Source organism: Eptesicus fuscus, chromosome 10, assembly GCF_027574615.1.
Source record: "Eptesicus fuscus isolate TK198812 chromosome 10, DD_ASM_mEF_20220401, whole genome shotgun sequence".
Classification (NCBI taxonomy): Eukaryota; Metazoa; Chordata; class Mammalia; order Chiroptera; family Vespertilionidae; genus Eptesicus; species Eptesicus fuscus.
Genome location: NC_072482.1, coordinates 90,725,140 through 90,750,862, shown reverse-complemented (window position 1 = coordinate 90,750,862; position 25,723 = coordinate 90,725,140). Strand labels below are relative to the sequence as shown.

The 25,723-nt window shown below is 39.6% G+C and overlaps 1 protein-coding gene across 1 annotated transcript in view; it reads left to right on the top strand.

Annotated features, from left to right (window-relative positions):
- RGS17 (regulator of G protein signaling 17) overlaps positions 1 to 25,723 on the top strand; it is a 67,551-nt gene that overhangs the window by 19,048 nt on the left and 22,780 nt on the right. The window contains exon 2 of the mRNA XM_008154678.3: positions 12,993 to 13,136. Coding sequence (XP_008152900.2) covers positions 12,993 to 13,136 — 144 coding nt within the window. The remainder of the gene's footprint in view (positions 1 to 12,992; positions 13,137 to 25,723) is intronic.

The window sequence follows — 25,723 nt, the reverse complement described above, 5'->3', positions numbered from 1 at the left end:
CGCGTTGTTTCATTTTAATAGAGAGGAATCTTCACCGTAGATTTTTGGAGATGGGATTGGCTACATAAAGTATAAATGTATATGTACTTTTGTTGGATATGGCCAGATTACCCTGCATAAGGGCTGAATGATTTTGTTTTCCCTCTAATAGTAGATAGAAAGTAGCTCTTTCTCCATTGCTTTTCTGACAGATGTTGCCTAGCTTTTGATTCATAAATCTGATATTTGGAAAGCAGCATAGCAATGTAATACAATTTGTATTTTACTAAGTGTAAGGTTAAAGTTTGTTCTCTTATGTTAAAGTGCAATTATGTATTTCTTTTTAGTGAACCATATATGTATATCTTTTGCCCATTTTACTCGGTTTTTGCTTCTTTTTTAAAAGAGCTCTTTATTTATGTGGAAATTAACCCTTTAAGCTATAAATTAAAAATATTCCTCCCCTTTGTCATCATCAGTCTATAGATTGTGCGCATGGTGGTGTTTTTGTTTGTTTTCCGTGTTTTTCTGCCATGCAAATAGTCTTTATTTTTTTCTAGAATTTGATAATCATTTGCAAGACTTTCCCTTCTCCTGGGTTATAAGACTTCAACCCGTGTTTTCTTTACTACTTGTATATTTTTAATTTTTGCATCTATGTCTGGAATATATTTAGAGTATATTTTGGTATATATTTGGAGGATTTAATTAATTTTAATCTCTCTCTAAATAGCTATTATTTCTTCTAACACTACTCAAAAGAATCCTTTCCTTGTTATTCTATACTAAATTTCCATTTTCTCTGTATATAGTATCAATACTGAACTAGGTTTACCTGTGAAAGACAAGTAAGAATGACATTTTACAAAATAAATCAAATTATTTTCCATTTATTTAACGCTAAATTACTTAATTTGATCCATGTAAATAATCTTTAAAGAGAGCACAGGATAAAATGCATGAACTCATTTATTTGTATTGTTGCTCACTCATTACTTTGTAAAGTCATGTAGTTGAAATAATCAGCCCAATTCTGCTCTCTATTCTGATCAGCATCCAGGCTGGGCAGCTCATGGCTTCATGCTGAATTCCAAGTTCAGGGGATGGTCTCTGCCTCCCCAAGCTTCTTCTCTCTTAGCAGAGTGTCTCAAAAGGAGAGCTCAGAGAATGAATTTGGGTTCTTTTCCCAAACTGAGGTTGCTATATCAAAGGACCACAATCAATCAATCAATCAATAAACTATCTTTGATACTGGATTGCTGTATGTGCAGAAATTCTTTCTTTTTTCCACTTCTTTTAGAGGAAGGGAGAGGGAGAGAGAGATAGAAACATCAATGATGAGAGAGAATCATTGATTGGCTGCCTCATGCATGCCCCCTACTGGGAATGGAAACCTGGACATGTGCTCTGACCTAGAATGGATCCCTGACCTCCTGGTTCATGGCTCGATGCTCAACCACTGAGCCACACCGGCCGGGCAGTACAAAAAATCCTTTCTAAAATGTTACCAACCCAATTAATGATGAAATTAAGGGTTGCTGACAACATCTAATTTGCTAAGGCTAAGGAGGAATTTTTAATAAGTCGTATCCTGTTTATAACAGCTTTATGCCTGGTAACTGGAAAGGCAGTCTTTTCTGGCCAATTATAGCATTAAGGAAACATTCCTTTTTCCCTCCACTCCACAGTCGTTTTCAATATGGTAACTAGAGAGCTGCAAGGCCTTCTGACATCTATTCTGCTTTTAACAGGGAGTTTTGTGGTGAGGAAGCTGTTGAAAATGAATAGCGCTCTTAAGAACATGTTTTATGTGACAAGTTTAAACAAGGGATGCAGGGCCAAACACAATGAAGGGGGTGTGTTATTAGGAGAAATACTAGTCATGTTGAATCGATTTTGTCTGCCTGTTAAAACTCAGAAACACTGACTTTCGCTGTGCTGATTATATGTAAGTGAGCAGCCAGAAGTAAATTACTGTACAACAAGCCACTGAAAACACTATCAGCTCTCAGCTCTGGAAACGTAAGAAACTGTGTAAATGTATGTCACCAGTGGGGACAGCTCTTTTCTTGGGGTCACTTTCTCCACAGTCATTTTTACATGCTGGAAAAAAACACTCCTCATTATATTTCAAGAGTGACATGTGACACAGCTTAATATTCCTAAAATACATCTGAATTCTAACACACCTCTTGAGTTTCATTTCCATCTTATTTCTTAGGTCTAGACACTATCTTTGGCCTGTTATGAACTGTACATAGTCGGAACTTAATATATGTATGTCAGATGATTTTCTATATTCATAAATCTTCAATTATAAGTCACAACCTATATGTTTTTAACTTTGGATCAAATCTCTCATAGTTCATATCTAATGGAAACAAAGTACTGTAAATTTATGGGTATAATGAACCACCAGCAGGTATTTAAATAAGTACTGACTCTTATAATCTCCCTACTGATAGAGAAATTTAGCTGTAATGATTCCAGGTTACTTTGGAAATGTATAGAAGCCTAGACCATCAGGAGAGATTGACAAAACCCGGTAATTACGTGGAACAGAGCGATGCAAGGCATTTTCCCAACAGCATGTGAATTGCTTACACTTTTTCACCCTCCTGTGCATACTAATATTTCTGGCTGCACATGACAGATCAATGTAATCCGCATTCACTGGGTGGCCAGTGACAAGAGGGCTCTCTCTTAGATGCTGCAGATGCAAATAATTCTGTAAGTCCCCTTGTCTTCCAAACACTTGTACAGAAAAGACAAGCACATAAAAATAAGGATAATTAACATAAATTGAGAGGTTGTCATGTTCCCAGCACTATGCTTATTACAAGAATCTTTTCCTTTAATCTTCACACATCCTGGTGAATTGGGTAATGCTATTATCTTCATTTTATAATCCCATGACCTAGGGCTCAAGATGGTTTGGTAACTGGCCCAAAGTGTAAGAGGTAGAGCTATAATTTGAACTCTCAACTACTATATTAGACTATAAAATGCATTTTCCGACCTTTGGTACAGACATTGAATATTAGAACATTGCTACTCAGTGTGTGATCACATGTGATCCATGTGCTGATGGGCAAAGCCTTTGTTATTGGTCCATGACAAAGTAAGTAATGACATTGAAGCTAAGCAGTTAGAAATGTTAAAGCAATTTGACGGTAATTTTATGTCTATTAAATCTAATAGCAAAAACTAATTGGGTCTTGTATATTCCATGGGATCTTTTCATTTTGTTATTTATTTTTATTGTATTTAACCGAAGTATAGCTCCATGGCTGATTGGAAATTAAAACAAAACAAAAACAAAAAAACACAAGACAAAACAAACCCTGGTCCTTTACCACCAACAGTGCATCCAGAGCATTAGTGAGGCCAGAAAGTATCATAGATGAAGTAGGAATTATGATGACAAGGAGAATAGCTGATGATCATTGAGTACTTGCTATGTGATCATCATTGTGCTTAGTGTCTCTCTCTCTCTCTCTCCTCTCTCTCTCTCTCTGTATGTGTGTGTGTATATATGTGTGGGTATACATATATACATATATACTAGTATACATATACATGTATACATATATACAACACATATGTATATGCATATAAACTATATATTCATTACCATAAATATACATATATGTATATCTATATATATATAAAAGGCTAAGTGAGCAACCATATGTCTGTCCAGCTGTCCAACCAACCGGCTGGTACATATGATGTGCAATGGCAATTTAAAAATAAATGTTGACTCGCATATGCGTGATATTTGTCCCCATATGACACTGGCCTCCTATTTAAATTAATTCAAAGATAGTTTCCTGTGATGCCAGCATTTGCGATGACTATTAATAAATCACAAGGACAAACTCTAGGCAAAGTAGGAATATTCCTACCTGAACCTGTTTTTGGACATAGTCAGTTATATGTCGCTTTCTCTCGAGTTTGAAGAGCGTGTGACATTAAAGTTAAAGTTGTAAATACTTCATCACAAGGGAAATTAGTCAAGCACTCTGAAATTGTTTTTACGGTTAATATGGTATACAGGGAGATATTAGAATAAGTTTAATGAATTCATCAGTGCTTGTTTGTATCAATGTTTTTTTATATCATGTTTTTGTTGTTTTTATATTATGTCTTTATTGTTATATCATGTTGTTATTATTTATTTATTAATCAATTTATATATTATTTTCATATACATTTTACTAATTTTCTTTCATCTCTGACACTTCTATTATAGAGAAAGGGCGAATAGCAATATTAACATATTTCTTCTAATTAATTTCCTTTCAATGTGCATGAATCCATGCACTGGGCCACTAGTACATATATATCTGTGTGTGGAGAGAGTTATTTAATATCTCACAACAACTCTAGAATTCTGAGTACATATTTATCATGCCTGCTATATTTGATTATGTTCTGTATATTACTGACAATATCCACTTCTCCCCCAAGAGTTACTCTTTGAAAGAAAACAAAACAAAAACAATAGGATTCCTTATATTACCAACTAGAGGCCCAGTGCACAAAATTCGTGCATGGATGGGGTCCCTAGGCCTGGCCGGCCATGAGGGCTAATCAGGGCCTTCCTTCCCTGGCTGCTGGCTACTGGCTGGGGCCTTCCTTTGTTCTGTGTCACCCCCTGGTGGTCAGCGCACATCATAGCGAGCAATAGAACGCCCAGTCTCCCGGTCAAACGCTCGAGGGGACACTTTGCATATTAGCCTTTTATATATAGAGATGCATTTCCATGCATACATAAGGGAGGAGAATAATTATGGTTCCTTAACCTACTCCCCCCCCAAAAAAAAAAACAACAACAACAACACAATAACCTGTCATTTTACTTCTTAGCCTTTTCTACGTTTCAGATAGTACTTAGTGAGAAATGAATAGCGTGTCAGAGGCTTCTGGGTAGAGCCTTTATCCCTTCATCTTCACCCACAGCCTTTCTAATAGCAGCTCCCACTCTTCCTGGAACGAGGAAATATGTTTTACTGTGTGAGTGAAGAGAGCTGATTGAATGGACTGCATCGCTTGTGTACTGTCTGGTGTATTTATGAAAAAAGGAAAAAGATTGAGCTGCTATTAACTTTATAACATGGGCCAGTTGGCTGAAAACACTTATCTGAAAAGCAGATTGAAGGGAAGTAATAAATTTGATGAAACAGCCATAATAATGTGCTCTAGGGAAACATCCCCATAAATCCTCTTCGACCATTTTTTACCTTGAATAGAACACGGGCTTTGGAAGAAGGTTCCTGGTTATGTGATTGTATCTTTAAATGTTCTCTTTTAGATGTCTATTGGTGTAAGACCAACTATACAGAATGTAGCTTTGGAAACAATAGGCAATGAACTCATTCAGACGCGGAATATACCTGAGGAGGTGGCCTGTGAAGCTCTTCCTCGTACAGAAAGTAACATGAAGGGCAAGTGCGAATCGGAGGCGACCTACATGGCTTAGTTGTAGAAAAGGATTGAATAGCATACAAGGATAGTGCAATAAACACAGACATAAATGGGATATGTTTTGTGTTTTAGCTCCTTCTGGGGATGCTTCCACATAGTATTAATCTCTTTATCCCCATTGAAGGTATTTATATGAACATTTTTCTGTATGAAACTTCCACAGCAATTATCCCTGATTTGGTAGCTTCCTTAAATCCATGTATGAATAATTATTATTAGGAGAAATGGTCTCTGGCACACCTTTTCTCAAATATTGTGGTTTTGTTTTCTCTTCTAATTTTTTTTTTCTATTCCCATTTTAAGTCTTTTTTTCTTTATTTCCTTATAGTAACTTGCTTATCTTTATGTGAATTGAAATCATGAGCATCCCTACTCTCTGAAAGAGCAGTTTGATGACCCTGAAAATGAATATGTCACACAGATGAAGTGCAGTCAGTACTTTCCTAAGTAAACATGTATGGCTCCACGTTCATCATGGTATTTTTTAGAATGGACAAGGAAAGTCCCGGGGCTATGCTAAGGGCTCTCATTGTCCCCATGCAGTGTTTATGCCAAAGAGTGCTCTTACTGTAAGGTCTTTTTGGTCCAATTTCTGAAACATTTACCCTAAGCTAATGCTGCCTTTCTAAACTAAAGCAAAGCCCGGATAAGTCAGGTAAAAATTGGATTTCTACAAGCTCTACTGTATGAGTATCAGTCTTCTTGACTTTCTAAAATTGCCAAGTAATTGAATGACCTTCCCCTTTATCTCAGGGCAAATCTGGAGTCTGTAAGGAAACCTGTGCTAGAAAGAAGCCTTCCATCTCTCTTGTTTCACTCATTTAACACATATTGACTGAGCTCACTGGTTCTCAGGCTCATTCGTGCGTTGAAGTTCCTGGAAGTAATGTGCTTTTTTTTTTTTTTTTTTTTTTTTTACCACATATCGTTTTGATGACATGGACATCCAAGTGACTAATTTTGTATGTATGTGTACAATTACATAACTGCTGGTGTATACGAGGTTCCAAAATGCAGAAACATTAGCAGATTCCAACATTTTCAGAAGGAAAAAAGTGATAAACTTTATGAGAGACATTTCTCCCCATTAAATTAACTTCTTTCCTCTGAGTAAAATAGAGGAATGGTTCTCTGTGGCATAAAAGACTGGCTCCAGCTCACAAAATTCCACTTCTTGGCGGGAGCTTAATAGAGACACATAATTACCCCTCCATGTGCACCAAGAATACTAAGATGGACGGCTCAGCCTCTGCACTCAGAGAGCTCCTGGGCTTGTAGGAAAAGCACATGTGGCCCAGCTATAGAACCATATGGATTTCAGGTCAGAGACGCTGGGGCAGTGCCAGGTACCCTCCCACACAGGCTGGGAGGGCCTGCAGACTGCCTGGAGGAAGTGCCTCCACCAGGTGCTGGGGACTCCAAAAGGGGCGAGACTCTAGAGCAGTGGTTCTCAACCTTTCTAATGCCACGACCCTTTAATACAGTTCCTCATGTTGTGGTGACCCCCAACCATAAAATTATTTTTGCTGCTACTTCATAACTGTAATTTTGCTATTGTTAATGAATCGTAATGTAAATATCTGCGTTTTCCGATGGTCTTAGGCAACCCTGCTAGCGGTTCTCAACCTGTGGGTCGTCGCGACCCACAGGTTGAGAACCGCTGCTGTAGAGCCAGATCAGTAATTTAAACAGGCTTGTATGCAAATTACAGTGGTGGGTGCACAGTGCTCTGTAGCACTGAGAGGAATGCCCAAATGGGAAGAAAGAAGAAAGAGACAGGATGATAAGTAAGATGAGCATTGAAAGGGTAGTACAATGGTCCCCTCTTATCCAGGGGATACATCCCAAGATCCCCCGCAGATGCCTGAAACTGTGGGTAGTACCAAGCCCTGTGTATACTATGTTTGTTCCTATATATATGCCTGTGATGAAGTTTAATTCATAAGTGAGGAACATTAAGAGATTAACAACAATAATTAATAAGATAGAACAATTATAACAATATACTGAAATAAAATTGATGTGGATGTAGTCTCCCTCTCTCTCAAAATATCTTATTGTACTGGACTCACCCTTCTTGTGATGATGTGAGATGATACAATGCCTACGGACTGAGATGAAGTGAGGTACTCAGAACAATACACAATTTAAAACGAATGAATTGTATATTTCTGGAATTTTCCATTTAATACTTTCAGACCACCATTGACCATGGGTAATTGAAACTGTAGAAAGTGAAACTTCAGATAAGCGGGAACTACTGTATCACAATTTTGAAAATAGCACACTAAAATATATGTCCCGACTCCACCTCCCTTCCCCCCAAAAAAGAAGCAAAAACTGGTCTGGACACAACTCTTTTTGGCTAACTATGCTTGAGACCAGAAGTCACATTGAAAGCTTGCTTCATTGCATAAACATATGCTGGCTTGGCTAAAGCAGGGTAATTATCAGACATTTAAGACTGAGCAGTGAGTTATTTCTGTTCAAAGGGAAAATACATCACAACGAGGCATAAATATCTGCACATGGTGAGTGGCTTCCCTGTCCATCCCAGTGCTAATGAGAGCCTCATAGGTTTGGCTTATTTAGCAAATACCTTTCGGTGGGCTAAACTCCAAATCAACAAATATATGGCAAAACTGAATGCTTTCACTAAACATGACAAGATGGCTGCAATTATCATGAAGTTTGTTGGATAGGGAGTTGATTGTGGGTACTATGAGTCATTTGAGACTCAGTTCATTTTACATGTGATAAAAATTGCAATGTCATGGTGAAATGAAAAAACCAAGCCATCAGTCTTCTTTCTTCACTCATCAAGCCTTTGTGTAGATCCCTGAGATAGGAAGATTCCACCCAATGGAAATAAAAACCTGCCCAATAAGAAGTAAATTATGTCTCGGCAAAAAGACACTGGTGGGAATCTTCAACATCCCAGCCTGAAAACATTGTACCACACCAACTTGTTGGCAACATTATGAACGACTCTCTCCAGTATTACCTTGATATATATATATATATAACTAGTATATATATACATATATATATGTATGTATATATATATACACATATACATACATATATGTGTATATATATACATATATGTGTATATATACACATATATATGTATGTATACATACATATATATGTATATACACATATATATGTATGTATATATACACACACACACATATATATGTGTATATATGTATATATATATATATATACACACACACACACACATATATATGTGTGTGTATATATATATATGTGTATATATATGTATGTGTATATATATATATATATACACACACACACACACACATACACACACACTAGTGGCCTGGTGCACGGATTCGTGCACATTGAAAGGAAAATAATGAGAAGAAATATTTTAATATTTAATATTGGATTTTTGTATTCCACATGGTCCATGTACCATATTTGATTTTACAATTTGAAAAAGTCAAGGACACTGGTCTTCATTCAGAATTCTGCCTTAATTATACGGTCAATGTCGTGTTCCATTCGTAATTTGGATTCGCTATCTAATATCAATAATATGTGAGCGTGAGGCAGTCCGTGTTTCTGAAATTCAATGACATGAATTTTAGCTGTAACTTTGCCAAGTAAATTGAATTTACATATATCATTTAAAAGAGCATTCAGCCTAATATTCAAAACCCTGGCTACCAAGTCAGGTCTGTTTTCAACTTTTTGACAGTGTTGTAAATTATTTGTAATATCTGCCCACTTTGGGTTGCATATCATGGTTATAAATAAATCGGACTTGCCATACTTCATTACAATTGCCATAGCACCCTGATATTGCTGCTGCATATTTCTGGGACTACCCTCAAAAGACAATGGAAGTATTCTTTTACCAATCAGTACATTGTGATATTCAGATCTAGATGTGAATTAAACATCAAACCACTATATTTTTCAACTCTCAACTTAGATTGGTTTGCTTTAATGAAATGTATCCAATTGGCTTCCATTTTTTAATATGAATCGACAATATACTGTAGAGTTAATTTTCCTGCACTTAAAGCCCGATGCATGAAGATTCATGCTAGAATGGGCTTTCCTTTCCCTGGCTGCTGGCACTGTCTTTCCACTCTGGCCCAGCCCCTTTCTGCTCAGGCCCCGGAGGCACCTCTTTCCGCTCCGAGGGCTGCCTCCTTCCACTCCGGCCCTTCCTTTCCATGCTGCCAGGGGCCTGAGAGACCGGGGGTGGGGTGGAATACCTGCATCCCTCCCCCATCACTCGGCGGCTGACTATGCAAATTAACTGTCATCTTTGTTGGGTTAATTTGCATAACACTCCTGATTGGCTGGTGGTGTAATGGAGGTACGGTCAATTTGCATGTTTGTCTATTATTAGGTAAGATTACACTGTCGTCTCTGAGTCTTCATGCAATATCTGTTCCCCAGCCTTTTTCACCATGTGGAAAGAATAGGGTATGTCATTGCATCTAATATAGGAAACTGGATACTGATTTGTTTCATTTTAGTGGCATTCGGATGATTGGGATCTGGTTTACAGTGAATGAGCAAGTCCCTTTCAAAAAGAGGTTCTCCATCTTCGTTTCTGCATATGACGGCAACTTCGGTTACACAGGGATAATTATATCTACCTGAATCACTATTATGATCGTATTTAATTGTCATTGTTACTTCCGTGGGAGCAATACCTTTTGCTGCTGCTTCATATTGGGCTTCCTGCTTGCTCCGTGGCGGCAGCCATTTTTGTTGGGATTTATTTATCTTCTATAATTGAAACTTTGTAGCCTTGAGTGGTGGCCTGAGCCCGCCAGGGCAGGCGGAAAGCTTGGCTTCCTCCATTGCTGGGGGCAACCCAAGCCTCGTGCTCTCTCTGTGGCCACAGCCATCTTGGTTGGGTTAATTTGCATACTTGCTCCTGATTGGCTGGTGGGCATGGCTTGTGGGTGTAGTGGAGATACGGTCAATTTGAATATTACTCTTTTATTAGATAGGATTAGTTTCAGGTGTACAGCATAGTGATATATAGACACATATAATTTTTGAAGTGATCCAAGAAAAAACCGATAGTTGCCAAAGTAGATTTCAGCAAGGATTTGAGAAATAAATCAGTTTATATATCATAAATCATCTTCACTCTTGAATTTGCGTTTAGCTCACTGTAAAACTGTAGGTGATGGTTTTCTTCCCTCTGCACATAGAAAGCACTACTCCCTTCCTTCACCTTTCTAGCATCTAGTATTGCTACTGTCTGTACAGGCTATGCCCTGGGGGTAATAATTCAGCTTACTCCTTTATCTCACAGTTCTGTGGTTCTATTAGAATGCATGTAAGTGTGGCTCTACTTTTATTTTATTGGTTCTGGGCAGCGTGTCGTGTGCTCTTCTAATGTGAGGCTTTGTTTCGTTGTGTTTTCTTTCAATTCTGGAAAGTTCTCAGCCAAATTCCCTGAAAATAATACTTCTCTGGTAATCCGTGAGTTTTCTGCTTATGATAAAAATCTTATTGGGCATATATTGGAGCCTTTCAATGCTACACTGTACTTGTCTCCTTTGAGTTTCATCTTTTTAACTTTCGCTGAATTCTGGGCACAGCACCGTCTCTTATTCTCTGTGGGAAGATATTATTCCCTTCGAATATTTTTGATGACTATGTGTTTTTGTTTTTACATTTGTTTTTCATTCTCTCTTCTTGTTTTCCTGCTTGCCTATACTTGTTTTTATAATTCATTGTTCTCTTGCATGAGTAGCACAAATGTTCTCATAGTCTTTCCTTTATCACATTGTTTACGTTAAACGTACGCATATTGAACTAGTTTTAGATTATTCTGTTTTTGTATTTGATCAGGAATGTAGCCATCTCCTGGTTGTTGAGTTGCCTCTCTATTTTTCAGTGTTATTTAGATTTTTTGTTTTCAAGAAACACATCAAGTGAGAGGTATATTTCTCACTCTCACTCATTCTTCATAATGTGATGCTTTTCTCTTGTCTCCTCTGGTCCCTCGGTACCTTCTTTCATCAGCATCTCAGGATCCCTGCCCCACATCCATCAGTGGTTCTGGACAGGTCTCTGACCCAAGTCACTGAGCCTGTGGGCTGCTCAGCCCAGGGCAGCGCTGGATGCCTTTCTCTGCATCCTCTCCCTCCTGCAGCCTGACACCACTGAGTGGGATAGATAGTGTTTTCAGCATCTTTTTATGAGTAGCAGACCCACAGCCCCTGACTTTATGCAGGTGCCCTGGAATCTGGTCTCCCAGTGGAGAGCTCACAGTGGAGCACTTTATACCCCCTGGAGTATGGGGCCTTTGCGTCTTTCTGTTCCCACACCTGAATTGCAAAATGTCTGTGGCTTTAGCCCCCATTTACTGACCATTTTGTAGTTTTCTGGTCTAAAGAGATCCTATCTTGTTTTCAAGAATACAGTAGTTTTAAAAAGTATCTATTATTGCATTTAGAACAAAAGATATAATGTGTAAAGCATGAGGTCACAATGCCAAAATAACCTGAAGTGCTTTACATTTTTCATATGTGTTGCTCTCAGTTATACACATGACCATATATGTATGTGATTTACATACATTGCATATATCTGAAAAACACCATTCAGTAGAATTAATTTCTTTTCCAAAGAGGTCATGGTAAATTTGATATTATTGTACTAAAACAAAATTTTGTTTTTTATCCTCAACTAAGTTCCAGATCAGGGTTGGGCTTACACATAGAAATCAACTCACTTGGTCTAATATTTAAGGTCACAGGTATGGTACTCTGTACCCCAATGGTTTTCTTGTTTGCCATGATATGTAATATAAGTTCCACCAGAGTAATTATCCTTGATTGGATCCCTTTTTATCTTTTCACAATTCTCTACAAAATGAAAATAGATCTGGGTGGTGGAGGGGAAGGAGGTGATGCCTTTGCAACAAGGTTATGTAACAGAGCATAAGGCGCGTTGCCAATATTATCGAGATTAGCCCGGGAAGGTGCACCGGAAGTGCCAAAAAGGAGATTGAATGTTTAAAAAAAAATGTGAGAGAACACCTAAAACAAACTTGATCTTCCACACAATGTTATGTCGTTAAAAACCTGCAATGGTGATTTATGGAGCTCAGTTAACCGTACTGTAAACATCAGTGGTATGGAGACATGAGAAATACACACCCCTTACAATCATTTAAAGGTGTTCATACTGGAAAGCAGATGTAATCATTGAGTAAAGAAGGAAGTTAAAAATACATTTTCAAGCCTTATATTTACCTTCCAACTGATTCTGATTATGTGGCCATATTGTTGCTATGATTTTATGCAGCAGGTCATGATAGAAGTTTGTCCCCAAAAGCTTTTAGGATATCCTCCTAAAAACTTCTCTGGGGAAATTTTAACTTGACAGCCCAGGCCTATTTGTTTTCACTTTTTCTTCCCTCCCCCACCTTTTAATCAAATTATGCTTCCTTACTTCCTTATCTTTATTGTGATTTTTTTTTCTCCCTACCTTATGTTTTCTCTCTCTTTCAGCCAATCCGGGACTACGGTAGCTGAAATGCGAAAGAGGCAGCAGTCACAAAATGAGGGAACACCTGCCGTGTCTCAAGCACCTGGAAACCAGAGGCCCAACAACACATGTTGCTTTTGTTGGTGCTGTTGTTGCAGCTGCTCCTGGTATGTCCCGTTATCTGTAAGGTACCCTAGCTCAGTGCGGTCATAGTGAGAGTGAACATCATGTCAGTTCTTAGGGTCATACAAACATCTCAAACTGTCTTCTTCCTTTAAAAGTAAAAGTTACTGGAGAACATCATTGTTTTAATGCTAACCTTTCTATATGCAGAATGCATTTCCTCAGAATCTATCCTTAAATTAATAGTAAAGAATGAAAAATTATCTTATATCATGTTTTGCTTCACCCATGTTTCTTAAAGATATGGGTGAAAATAAGATTATGGTTGTATATTTATTTAACAATAAACAATGTTCTCCAATGTAACAGAAGGTGCAAGAACATTGAGATACTATCTAGTAGTATTGGATGTATGTGTTTTAGTTTTACGCTGTTTCATAGGGTGTTGCTCATTCAGTCCCAGAGTCAGAAAACTGAGTCAGGGTGGCCACCTCAGCCTCAGAGCCCTGACAAAGGCAGTAAAAGGAATCGTGTTGCAGACTCGTGCTGACAGCTCTAAAGGCCAGGGGCTATGATGGGTATGAAGGCCAAGTCGGTTAATTAGAAACTCTGAACTCAGAGCCAGAGAATCTGCTTTCCATTGCGATTTTATCACTGACTGGCTCTGTGACATTAAAGTTGTAATCTCTGCTCTTTGGCTTCCTTGTTGGCAAAATGATGAAGAGTTACACAAGTTGAATCCCAAGGTCCCGTCTAGTCCATGATTTGGGCACTTCAGAAAACCTGCTGCAGTTCCAAATTCCCAAAGGTCCTTCAAATAAAAAAGGCAGTTAAGACCCTGAGTCCCAAGATATGTGCAGATGCGTTTTCTCAAGGAGATGTTAGACTAATGGAACTTTCCAAAGAACCAACGGTTTTGAGCTCCTCTAAGACCCAACTCACAAGGGGATCTTCTGGGTTAGCGGTGGTTTTCTGGATCCTCCCCTGCCCCTCCCCCCCGCACTGAACTATTTCAAACCCTAGAGAAAGTACCAAATGCCTGTATGATCTCCACTAGTTCCCAGCATCCATTCAGGTTATTGTTATGATGTAATGGCGTGATGTTCTAGCATTGTGGCTAAAGTAAAAGATGAAATGTGTCCCGGTGCAGTGGTAAATTTGGTGTAGAACAAGCCCTGACCATCGAGAACACTTCATTTGCAGAAAACCATCAGATATTGTGATTTAGAAGATTTAAAGTAGGTTTTATATATATCAAAGTTGCTGCCCAGATGATGATTCTTTGTTAGGGAAAGTAAAAAATTATTCCTTTTATTTCATTTTTAAGCCTTGACTATTTTAGATGGAGGAAATAGAGTTCTAGAAGAGAGAAATATTTCAATAAAAACATAATTTTTATTTCTGTATCACTCCTAAAGAGATCACCAACCTCTGGTCTTAACCCATGAAATGCAGTAGATTATGGCCTGGTGCAAATGAGACTTAATATGGTGGCTCTGAACTTGAACTGCCTGTGTCCAAAACTCATCCTCATCCATCACTATCTGCTTGACCTTCAGCAAGTTCCTTAATGTCCTCAGATTCCTCATCTGTCAAATGACAGTAATAAGAATCCCTACCTCATAAGGTTTCTGTAAACATTAAATGAAATAAAGCACATAGGAGCTGAGAACAGTGCTTGACACATTTAAGCATGCATTTAATAAGAGTTAGCTCACTGGACTATTGAACACTTCATATTGGAAACATAAAATCTCTTTAACGAGGAGCTGGTTTGAAATAACGTATGTTAAAAACATCAGCTTGGCCCAAACTGGTTTGGCTCAAGTGGATAGAGCATCGGCCAGCAGACTGAAAGGTCCTAGGTTCGATTCCGGTCAAGGGCATGTACCTTGGTTGCGGGCACATCCCAGTAGGAGGTGTGCAGGAGGCTGCTGATCGATGTTTCTCTGTCATCGATGTTTCTACCTCTCTATTCCTCTCTCTTCCTCTCTGTAAAAAATCAATAAAATACATATATTTTTAAAAACAAAAAACATCTGCTTGTGGTTATAATACAGAAAATACATTGGAAAGGAAAGCTGTTTTATTTAAATTCTATATAAACATCTCAAATACATTGCTACACATTGCTGAGAATTATGCTACTTCTATTTCTCATTTGCACCAGACCATGTTCCAATAATTAGTATATGATTTTATCTACCTGCCAAATTTAATTCTGAATTGCTTCAGGATTAAAACACCAAAACAGCCCTAGCTGGTTTGGCTCAGTAGATAGAGTGTCGGCCTTTGGACTGAAGGGTCCTGGGTTCTATTCCAATCAGGGGCACGTGCCCAGGTTGTGGGCTCGATCCCCAGTAGGGGGCATAAATAAGGCAGCCAATCAATAATTCTCTCTTATCATTGATGCTTCTATTTCTCTCTCTCTCCCTTCCTCTCTGAAATCAATAAACACACACACACAAAAAAAAAATACAAACAAAAAACAACAACACCAAAACAGATCAAGTACTGAAAATTCATTGCACTATATTCATTTGCTGTCAAACAGATATTTTAGCAAGACTTGCTTTTATTAATTCTTAACATGCACATTAAATAACAAAATATTCAACATGAATTTGTGAGCATAAGATTGCCACAGAGCACAAGACTATGGATCTAGAGCAGCTTTTGGAAACTGTATTAACTCTGTATACCTCTATGGTGACATGTATGGAGACTCCAAACTATATGGTGAATTAGGTGAGTTCTATTAGTTCTAGAGTATCATTCTCAAGAACTGTGTTGGTTAGCCATGAACCATAGGCACCTGAACATAGGCTATAAGATGCATAATCTATACATTTATAAATCTTCTATCTATATATATAAAAGTCTAAGCGACCATTATGACCCAATGACCGGAACGACTGGTTGACCTATTGCTATGATGTACACTGACCTCCAGGGGCAGACACTCAATGCAGGAGCTGTCCCCTGGTGGTCATTGCACTCCCACAGCCAACCTCCTGGCTGGCCCCGATCACCACAGCTGGCCCCGATTGCCCCAATCAGAATCTCCCACCGGCCCTTTTCCTCTTACCCCTGCCAGCTGGCCCCGATCGGGAATGGGCAAAACGCCTGATCGGCCCAATCGCTGGCCAGGCCAAGGGACCCCACCTGTACACAAATTCATGCACCAGGCCTCTAGTGTATGATAAGTAGAGCTAATTTCTACAGTAAACAACTTGATGAAGAAAATGAAAGTTGAACTGTCTTGAACTATGGCTGTTATCTCATTGCAAATGAAAATGTCCTTTACACATGCATTTTCAAAAATTTTTTATTTTTTGTACTTTGAGTTTAGGGAAAAAAAAACTTGTAAAGGCTTATTAGAGTGAGAAGGAACAAGAAAGAAAGAAACGCTCTTCAAATTTTCCAGGCTAGGTCAAAGGAGCAGAACAAAAAGAAACACTAAAAAATGTAATTTAGGGACCAAAAAAAAGTTAGAAATCAAAATATGAGTAACTGTCATTTGTAAATAGAAGCAGTTGTCATGTAGCTGACTTTTCCTCCTTTTAAGGAAAGAGAGTGCTAGGAAAATAAATGTCTATATCTAGTAATAAATATAAATACCTCAACCTAGGCTCACATGTTACGTTTGAAACAATACAGCATTTCCCTCAAATTGTATTTCTCATTCATAGTTCATTGTTAACTCTTCTCCTATGTTTAAAGTTATCCCTTTCTTTATAAAATTACCACCACACTTTATTTGGGGCGGGGGATATACAGAGAGTAAGTGCATAACTGCTGAATATTTCCAGTTTCCTTCAAAACTACAAAAAGTTTGGATTTTGGTCACAGTGACTGATTAAGCTGATCTGCTCTCTGCCACTGTCCAGGGGCCACTTCCTTCGCCAGATCGGTCTCTCTGTCTCCTTCTTCTCACAGCCCTTGTTTCGGGAAGAACAAAACAAGGGAGTGAGGTGTAGACCATTTCACCTGTGTTACATACATGGGTCATGGGAGCCTGAGTCTTGGTCATAAAATGAAGTCTCTACATTTGCAAATTCTATACGGTAGACCAAGCTTTTCCTGACCAGGAGAAGAGGTAGTTTAGTCAGGACTTGTCTACAGGTTCAAGGTCGCCATGGTCGAAACCTAATGTTCCTCTTACATCAGGATTCAAACAAAGTGACCCCCCTCTTCAGGTGGTTAATGCTTTTCTCCTTCTTCATGAGAAAGGAACCTTTGAAGGATGTGGGGATCCTCATGTAACTGCCGTCACGGGGACAGTGTGAATTGGGAGGTCATTCAGACAGTCGCACATGGAGGACACGTGTGAAAGCACCTCACAAATCAGAAACTGCTGTGTGCTCACCAAAAAAGTGCCTCAACAATGGTAAAATATGTACACATATAATACCTTAATAAAAAAAATTTGGAAAAAAAATAAAAAAATGTAAAACCTAAAAAAAAAAAAAAAAAAAAAAAAAGTGCCTCAAGAAGGAGATGAAAGATGGAGCTTTCAAAATGCATTTTGAGCTTAAATCTAATTTCCAAATTGTCCCCAGGTCCTCTCCTAACATCAGAGTTTACATTAAAATAATCCAGACTATTCTTTTTTTCAAATAAATGCTTTAGATGCTAATCCATCCCTGTTTTAATTCCTTGTGGCTCCTGGTGATGTCCTATCAAGCAATAAAAAAATTCAAATTCAAGAGATTTCTCTCTCCCAAATGTCCCCACTGACTCTCATGCTGCTTCCTGGGGGTGAGGAGAAAGTTCTGGGGGAGTGGGGGTGGGGAGACCCACCCCTCTTCTGACCACAGTCCCGGGCTCCCCCCATGCAGTTTCCAAGGGAATTGTTCTGTCTGTAGCTATTTTACATATTAGACTTAGCTATGAGCTTTTGTTTGGAAGAAAAAATACCCTCATTAAAAAGCTGGAAAATACTGTGTCTGCCTTCACAGAGAAGGAAACGGACGGCTTGCCTCCTGTCCCCACGCCGGTCCGTGAGAAAAGTGGGACTGAAATGCAAGTCCCTGAATATCCATCCCTTGTTTTGTCCACTTGAAGATGACACTTCCAAACTTCTCATTTCCAGATTTGATCTGAACCATGCCCAAAGCTTCTTCCTTTACAAACTCTTCAAGACTGAAATCAGATACAACTTTTCTAATCGAATTCACAATAGCATGCACTAATGTACCTTTCCTATGCTATTTGGCCCAAATCAGATCTCCTTCATTCTTCTCAGGAGAAATTGGTCACTGGCTGAGTTTAGTAAATGATCCCTGTGAAAGCTCAAGTCATCCCCCTTTCAACACATTGGTTCCCAGAGTTCCCAGACCTTGGATAGGCCCGACTCAGTAAATGTTAAACTCTTCATAAACATGCTTTTGGTTGTCCCTCTCTCCATTTATAACAATCACCACAGCCTCTATAATTCAAATCTGCAAAAATAAGGTCCTATTTTATCCTCTGACGCTGTCACATTTCAGCTCTCTGCCAATGGAAACACTACGATGCATGCTTTAAAAGCCAAAGGATATTTTTTGAAAGGAAAAACAAATCCACGTCTGCTCCATGGTAAAGAAACCACCCTCTGGAAATAAATCTGCTCACACAGGCAAGATGAGTCATTTCATCCAAAGCACTAGTGAACAGAGTCTCTTCCCATACCTGTCCTCCTCAGAGACCCGATCCGTCCCGCATAGGAACATAACTTAGCTGCATAGGACTTCACAGCACTTGTAACCAGATCATCGTAAATGCCATTTACAAAAAATCCTACAGTTTTTAAACTATCTTGCATGGCATAGATAAATTTTCTTTTCTTAAGTATATTTTTTATTGATTTTAGAGAGGAATGGAGAGGGAGAGTTAGAAACATCATTGATGAGAGAGACTCATTGATGGGCTGCCTCCTGCACACCCCACACTGGGGATCAAGGCTGCAACCTGGGCATGTGCCCTGACCAGGAATTGAACCGTGACCTACTGGTTCAGAGGTTGACACTCAACCACTGACCCAGGCCAGCCAGGCTAGATAAATTTAATTAATAGCTTCTTTATAAATTTTTATTTATTGATTGTTAGAGAGTGAGCAAGGGTAAGAAAGAGAGAGACACAGAGATTTCTTGTTCCACATTGGTTCCCAGAGTTCCCAGATCATGGATAGGCCCGACTCAGTAAATGGAGGTTGTCCCTCTCTCCATTTATGCATTCATTGCTTGATTCTTGTATATGCCCTACTGGGGATTGAATCTGCAACCTTGGCATATCAGGATGACACTCTAACCAACTGAGCTAATCCAGCCAGATCTCCTCAATAGCTTCTGTAACTTACACAATCAAAGTTATTTCAAAACGCCATTTCGCCATTGCATAGATAAGTTTCCTTAATAGCTCCTATAACTCACACAATGACATCTACCAAAATGAACCCAGGTTTCCCAGGCCATGTACACAAAACCAAAAAGTGGACATTAGGACTATAGACCTTCTGTATGTCATGAATTTGTGAATTCACTCATTACAATTTATTACAATACTGTTGTATTTCCTTAGATTTCACCAGATTCTCCCTGCCTCTACAGAGATAGGTAACAGATTCTCAATAAGTAATGAAATGTTGACATGAATATTGGGTATTACTCCCCAGGTCATCCTCTAGAAAAGCATAGTATTCAAACTGCCTCTGTCAAGTCGGTGTTACATATGACCCGAGTGCTACTTACTGGGAAACTGCCAGAACTAGAAGAACTCCTTGACCATTTTCCATTAAGGCAACTGGTACTCTTGACTGTGTTTGCTGTAAATGCTTGTTTTTTTTTGAGTGTCATAATACAGTGTTTAGATCATCAATGGAAAAATAGATGAGAAGAAAACAAAAGAATAGATTAAAATATTATACTTGGGTTTTATAAATATTACAGTATACATATGGCATAATATTTTCATATAAGTGGGAGTGGAGAGATTACAGATTCAAGAAAAGCTTAGGGTGTGCCATCAAGAATTTGCAATAGGTGAGAAAGAGGAGGGAAGCATAACTCCGCATTGCTTGCTCAGTCGACAGTGATTACATCAAATGGGAAAATGCTGGAATAGGAGGTTGATTAGCATAAGGGGATGTGTTGGACTTGCTCTGTTTGAGGTACCCAAGAGTTAGTTGTGGAAATGAATTTGAAGCTCACCAGGCAAGTTTCGATTAGATGTAACCATCTGGCGCCATCGGTATGCAGTATACAGGGGATGAGAGTGATGGCCCAGTGTGGATCTGGACTGACCCCTCAGGAAATAGCAGCATTTAAAGAGAGAACAGTGGATGCGCTGTCAACATGGAACTCAGAGGAGAGGCAGTTGGAGAGGTACAAGCACAGCATCGGAGTCCAGTCTCACAAAGACCGGAAGGACCAATGTGGTGCATACACCAGGGAGGCCCACTGGGATGAGAACTGACAACATCTGGCCAAACAGGAGGTTAGCAGTGAACTCAGAGAGAATCAAGCTTCTCCTTAATGTGTATAGGGAGGGAGAGTCTAGAGAGAAAAGCTGCCGACAGAGAAAGAGTGTCCCCTCCTCAAAGGTCCGGGGACGTCCTGACCTTTCAGGGTGAAAGCTCAATTTCAGGGAAGCTGGGGTTCCCTTTCTTGACTTAATTGAAGCAAATTATTCCATTTTTAAAACAATATGAAGTTCAGCCCTTCCAAATCCAGGCCAAAATTACTAGCTATCTGGACGGCATTTAAGAATGTCCCCACAGCCTCTCTGAATCAATAAAGACACAAAAGATGAGGTTATGATATGGTGCTACCCCTTCACTATCTATAAAATGTCATGGTTGTAATATCTGATTGAAGAGAGCACTAGCATTTTACTTGTGTCCCTCTCCTAAAACTCTTCATTATTTGTTTTAGGCCTAGCTTACACTCTTGCACGGTGTAAGCCTGGTAGACCCATTAAAAAGCCTGCTATTTTAGGACGTCCCTCAAGAGTTATTTGTTTTCTTGTCAGCACGACAATAAAATCCACTTCTCTTGAATATGGAGTTGATTTTTTAATAATTCTGCTTCGTTGGGTTTGATAAATATTATAAGATCTGGTACTATAAAAGCCATATTTTTGTTTAAGCTATCCATATACTACTATATATTAAAGTACATCTCATGTCCAGGAACATGGGTTCCTAAGTAGAGAGCAAGTTTCTGCCATTGCTGCTTTTTGTATAAAGCAATATCCTATATAATAAAAGCCTAATATGCAAATCGACTGAATGGCAGAACAACCGGTAAAACAACCAGTAACTATGACATGCACTGACCACCAGGGGGCAGACGCTCGATGCAGGAGCTGCCCCCCAGCCCATAGGTCCCAAGCCAGCCAAGGCTGGTGCCAGCGGGGGCCCCCGATCACCCCACTGGTTGCCTCCAAGGCGGGTGTCAGCAGGGGCCCCCCAATCACCCTGCCAGTCATCCCACAGAGGAAGGCAACTGGCAACATCAGCGGGGGGTGGGACTGGTGAGTGGGTGGCACCAGGCCAGTCAAGGTGGGTGCCAGCAGGGGCTCCCCAATCACCCTGCCAGTTGCCCTACAGATAGGCCCTGATCACTGGCCAGGCCTAGGGACCCTACCCATACACTAATTTTGTGCACCAGGCCTCTAGTAGATTATATAAAAGTTCAGAACCATTTTAATCAACCCACTTTCTAATAGTGGAATAATAACTCCATGTGATCCATTCTAAATAGATGTAGTCTTGCCATATTTGAAGATGACGAACAAATTCTAATAACATGTCTTCCTCATATAAAGCCTATTTCCAGAGGCAGCATGGGGTAGGAAATAAGGATGACACTGGCATTGCAGAGATGTATCCTTGTTTCATGATATACACTGTGAAACCTCAACCTCTCTCAACCTCAGTTTCTTTACCTGTCAGATGGGATTAATAGCATATATACATCAGTTAATTTGGGGTTCAGTACATTGTCAGAGCTCCAAAAATGCCATAATTGATATGTATTATTTCTGACCTCCTCAAAAATCTCAGGCTAGAAGGAAATTAGCAGACTTTGTAGGATTTGACTACTCTATGCTTAGCATATTCTATTTATACTAGAGGCCCAGTGCATGAAATTTGTGCACTTAGGGGCAGGGGTTCCTCAGCCCAGCCTGCACCCTCTTGAAGTCCAGGAGCCCTTGGAGGACGTCCGACTGATAGCTTAGGCCCACTACCTCCACTGTGCTCACCAGCCATGAGCCCGGCTTCTGACTGAGGGGTACTCCCCCTATGGGAGCACACTGACCACCAGGGGATAGCTCCTGCATTGAGCATCTGATCCCTGGTGGTCAGTGCACATCATAGCAACCGGTCATTCTGCCGTTCAGTTGATTTGCATATTAGCCTTTTATTATATAGGATGTTGCCAGTGAATGTAACAGAACCTGTTTCTGCATTCTGTACCCCTGACCCTTTGTCCCCAACTCTCAGGTCAACAAGCACAGGTATCACTCAGCATCCTCAGAGCAGGCACCACATAGCCCCAGGATCCCCAGAGCATTGTAAGGTCATTAGATACTGGGGCCTTTCCCAGGATCATTGCCCTCAAGCCCATGCTTATTCACACTCACCGTAACTAGAAAATGCCAGGAGAGGAATGAATGGCTGGATGGAGAAGTGACCCTTGCATCTGTCAGATTTTTTCCTGAGTATCAGCTACTACAGTCCTAACGTTTTCATTCTGGTTCTTATCATAGGGACACATGTTAACTAAAACCAGAAGCTTGAGCTCCAACTTCACAGATGCCTTTAAAGACTTGGATGAGCACATGCCATTTTAATAACAGTGTCTACTAACTAAATAGAAGTCCCTCTGGCCTTTTCACATCCAAGATATTTGCTTTCCCACAAAAGCATCCTCTAACGTAATTATGACTTACAGGGAAAATTACAGTGGGTGGAAGGAAGAGCTCAAAATAGGATTTCAATCAACCTGAAAACTGAAATAGATTCTGATGATTGGTGTGTGTTATATGAAGTGCATCAAAATATCAGTCCTATAATTCTCTTAATTTTAAGGGGGAAAAAAGCCTTAAATGCAGTTGGCATCAAATCAATGTGTCGATGAACCTGAAATACACAGCTTGGGGTTTAAAGTAAAAATTTAATATCAGTAGAAAAAGGGAATGTTTGAAACCCATCTTTTCAAACAGAAGCAAGTAGAAAAAGGAACTTGGTAGCAAAGAGAGAGTATGAGAAAATGAAGAGAATTCTTCTCCATTTCTATGCATAAAAAAACAAAAATTAACATTTACATACAGCCTTGCCCCTGTGGTTCAGTGGTTGGCTGTCAACTTATGAACCAAAAGGTCAAGGTTTGATTCCTGCTTAGGGCACATGCTTGGTTTCAGGCTTGATCCCCAGTGGGAGGTGGGGGATCTGAGTGGGAGGGGGCGGGCAGGAGGCAGCCAATCGATGATTCTCTCTCAGCATTGATGTTTCTATCTCTTATTCTCCCTTCCTCTCTGAAATCAATAAAAATATATAATTTTAAAAAACAACATTTATATACAACCTGGACAGCCAGCCAGAGAAAGACAAATACCATATGATTTCACTCATATGTGGAATTTAATGAAGAAAATAAGCAAAATAGAAGCAGATTTATAGATACAGAGAACAGACTGAGAGCTGAGAAAGGGGACCGGGCAGTGGTGGGTGAAAAGGGTGAAGGGACAACAGTACAGTGATTACCAGAGGGAAAGGAGGATCAATGGTGATGGAAGGAGACTAGACTTGGGGTTGTGAACACACAATACAATATACAGATAATATATGCACCTGAAACCTACATAAGTTTATTAACCAACTAGAGGCCCGGTGCATGAAAATTCATGCACTGGATGGGGGGTCTTTCAGCCTGGCCTGCCCCCTCTCACAGTCCAGGAGCCCTCAGGGGTGGGAGGCGACCTGGTGATCAAGGGAAGGTGACACCCTATCATACCTCTGCTGCTGGCAGCACAAGCCTCAGCCAGCCCTGGTTACCTGCGCCTCGGGCCAGCCCTGGGTGGCTGGGGGGCTGAGGAGACTGGGGGACTCTGGCCTTGCTGTGCACCTGCCGCCCTGGCAGGGCTGAGGGGACTTGGCGCTGCCATCTTGTGGTTGTGGGCACTGCCATCTTTGAGGGTGGGGCAGTCAATTAGCATATTCCCTCCTTATTGGCTGTGGGCACCACTATCTTTGAGGGCGGGTCAGTCAATTAGCATATCCCCTACTTATTGGCTGTGGGTACGACCATCTTTGAGGGTGTGGCAGTCAATTAGCATATTCCCTCCTTATTGGCTATGGGCACCACCATTTTTAGGGTGGGGCAGTCAATTTGCATATCCCCTATTGGCTGTGGACACTGCCATATTTGAGGGTGGGGCAGTCAATTAGTTTATTCCCTTCTTATTGGCTGTGGGCACCACCATCTTTGTGATGGTGTGAGGGCCATTAGCATATTCCCTCTTTATTAGATAGGATGTCACCCCAATGCAGTTAATAAAAAAGTAAAACAAAACACACACAAACATTTACATGCAACCCAAACTGGAACTGAAATTGCTTTTCAAAAACATTTTAAATAAAACAAATACTTTCTGCCTGTTGGTAGTTAACCTTTGCAAATTAATTTGCTCCAAGAATGTATGACCTAAGATCCATGTTTCCCAGCAAGAGACATTAGAATTCAAAACAATTTATTATTGTAACAAATAACTACTATGTTAATAGGATTATGCCTGCCTTTATAAAACAAACTGAAGTATTACTTCTAAATCAAATGATTTGGGGCCAGGGAGTATCCAGAACATTCTCTAAATACCAAAAAGGGAAATGGGTGTTATTATACACACCTCTCAAGATTAAATTTGTCTCCTTCTCATTTGATAATTTCACTCTCAGAAAAATTGAATGACTTTTTTTCAGATGCTTTAAAACATATAATTATCAAAACTCCACACACATAAGAATAGATTCCTCCCCCCACACCCAAATAAGGGTAATTACTCCCAGAAATGTTTTTTTAACTTTATTCTAAGTAAAACATTATATTTATAAGGGCAACACAGCCATCTAGTGGACAGATTTTTCAATAGCAGATTATTTAATTTTGAGAGAGGTTCAAGTTTATGACACAAAAGCTTAAGCCAATTGAAATACTTGTTTTATGACAATTGTCTAAACCTTCTCTAACAGCCCTAGCTGGTTTGACTCAGTGGATAGAGCGTTGGCCTGTGGACTAAAGGGTCCTGGGTTTGATTCCCATCAAGGGCATATGCCCTGGTTGTGGGCTTGATCCCCAGTGTTGGATGTGCAGGAGGCAGCCAATTAATAATTCTCTCTCATCATTGATGTTTCTATCTCTCTCTCCCTCTCCCTTCCTCTCTGAAATCAATAAAAACATATTTTTTAAAAACACACAAACAAAACATCTCCAATATCTATTGTATATTGGGTCCTCTGGGCAATAACTCCTATAGACTGATGGCTGTGGGAAAATGCTGATAGAGGGGACATTTGCCCTTAATACACTGGTTTGTCTTAGGTTTAACCTTCCCAAACATTTCAGAGCAACCAATTTTTGTATATAAC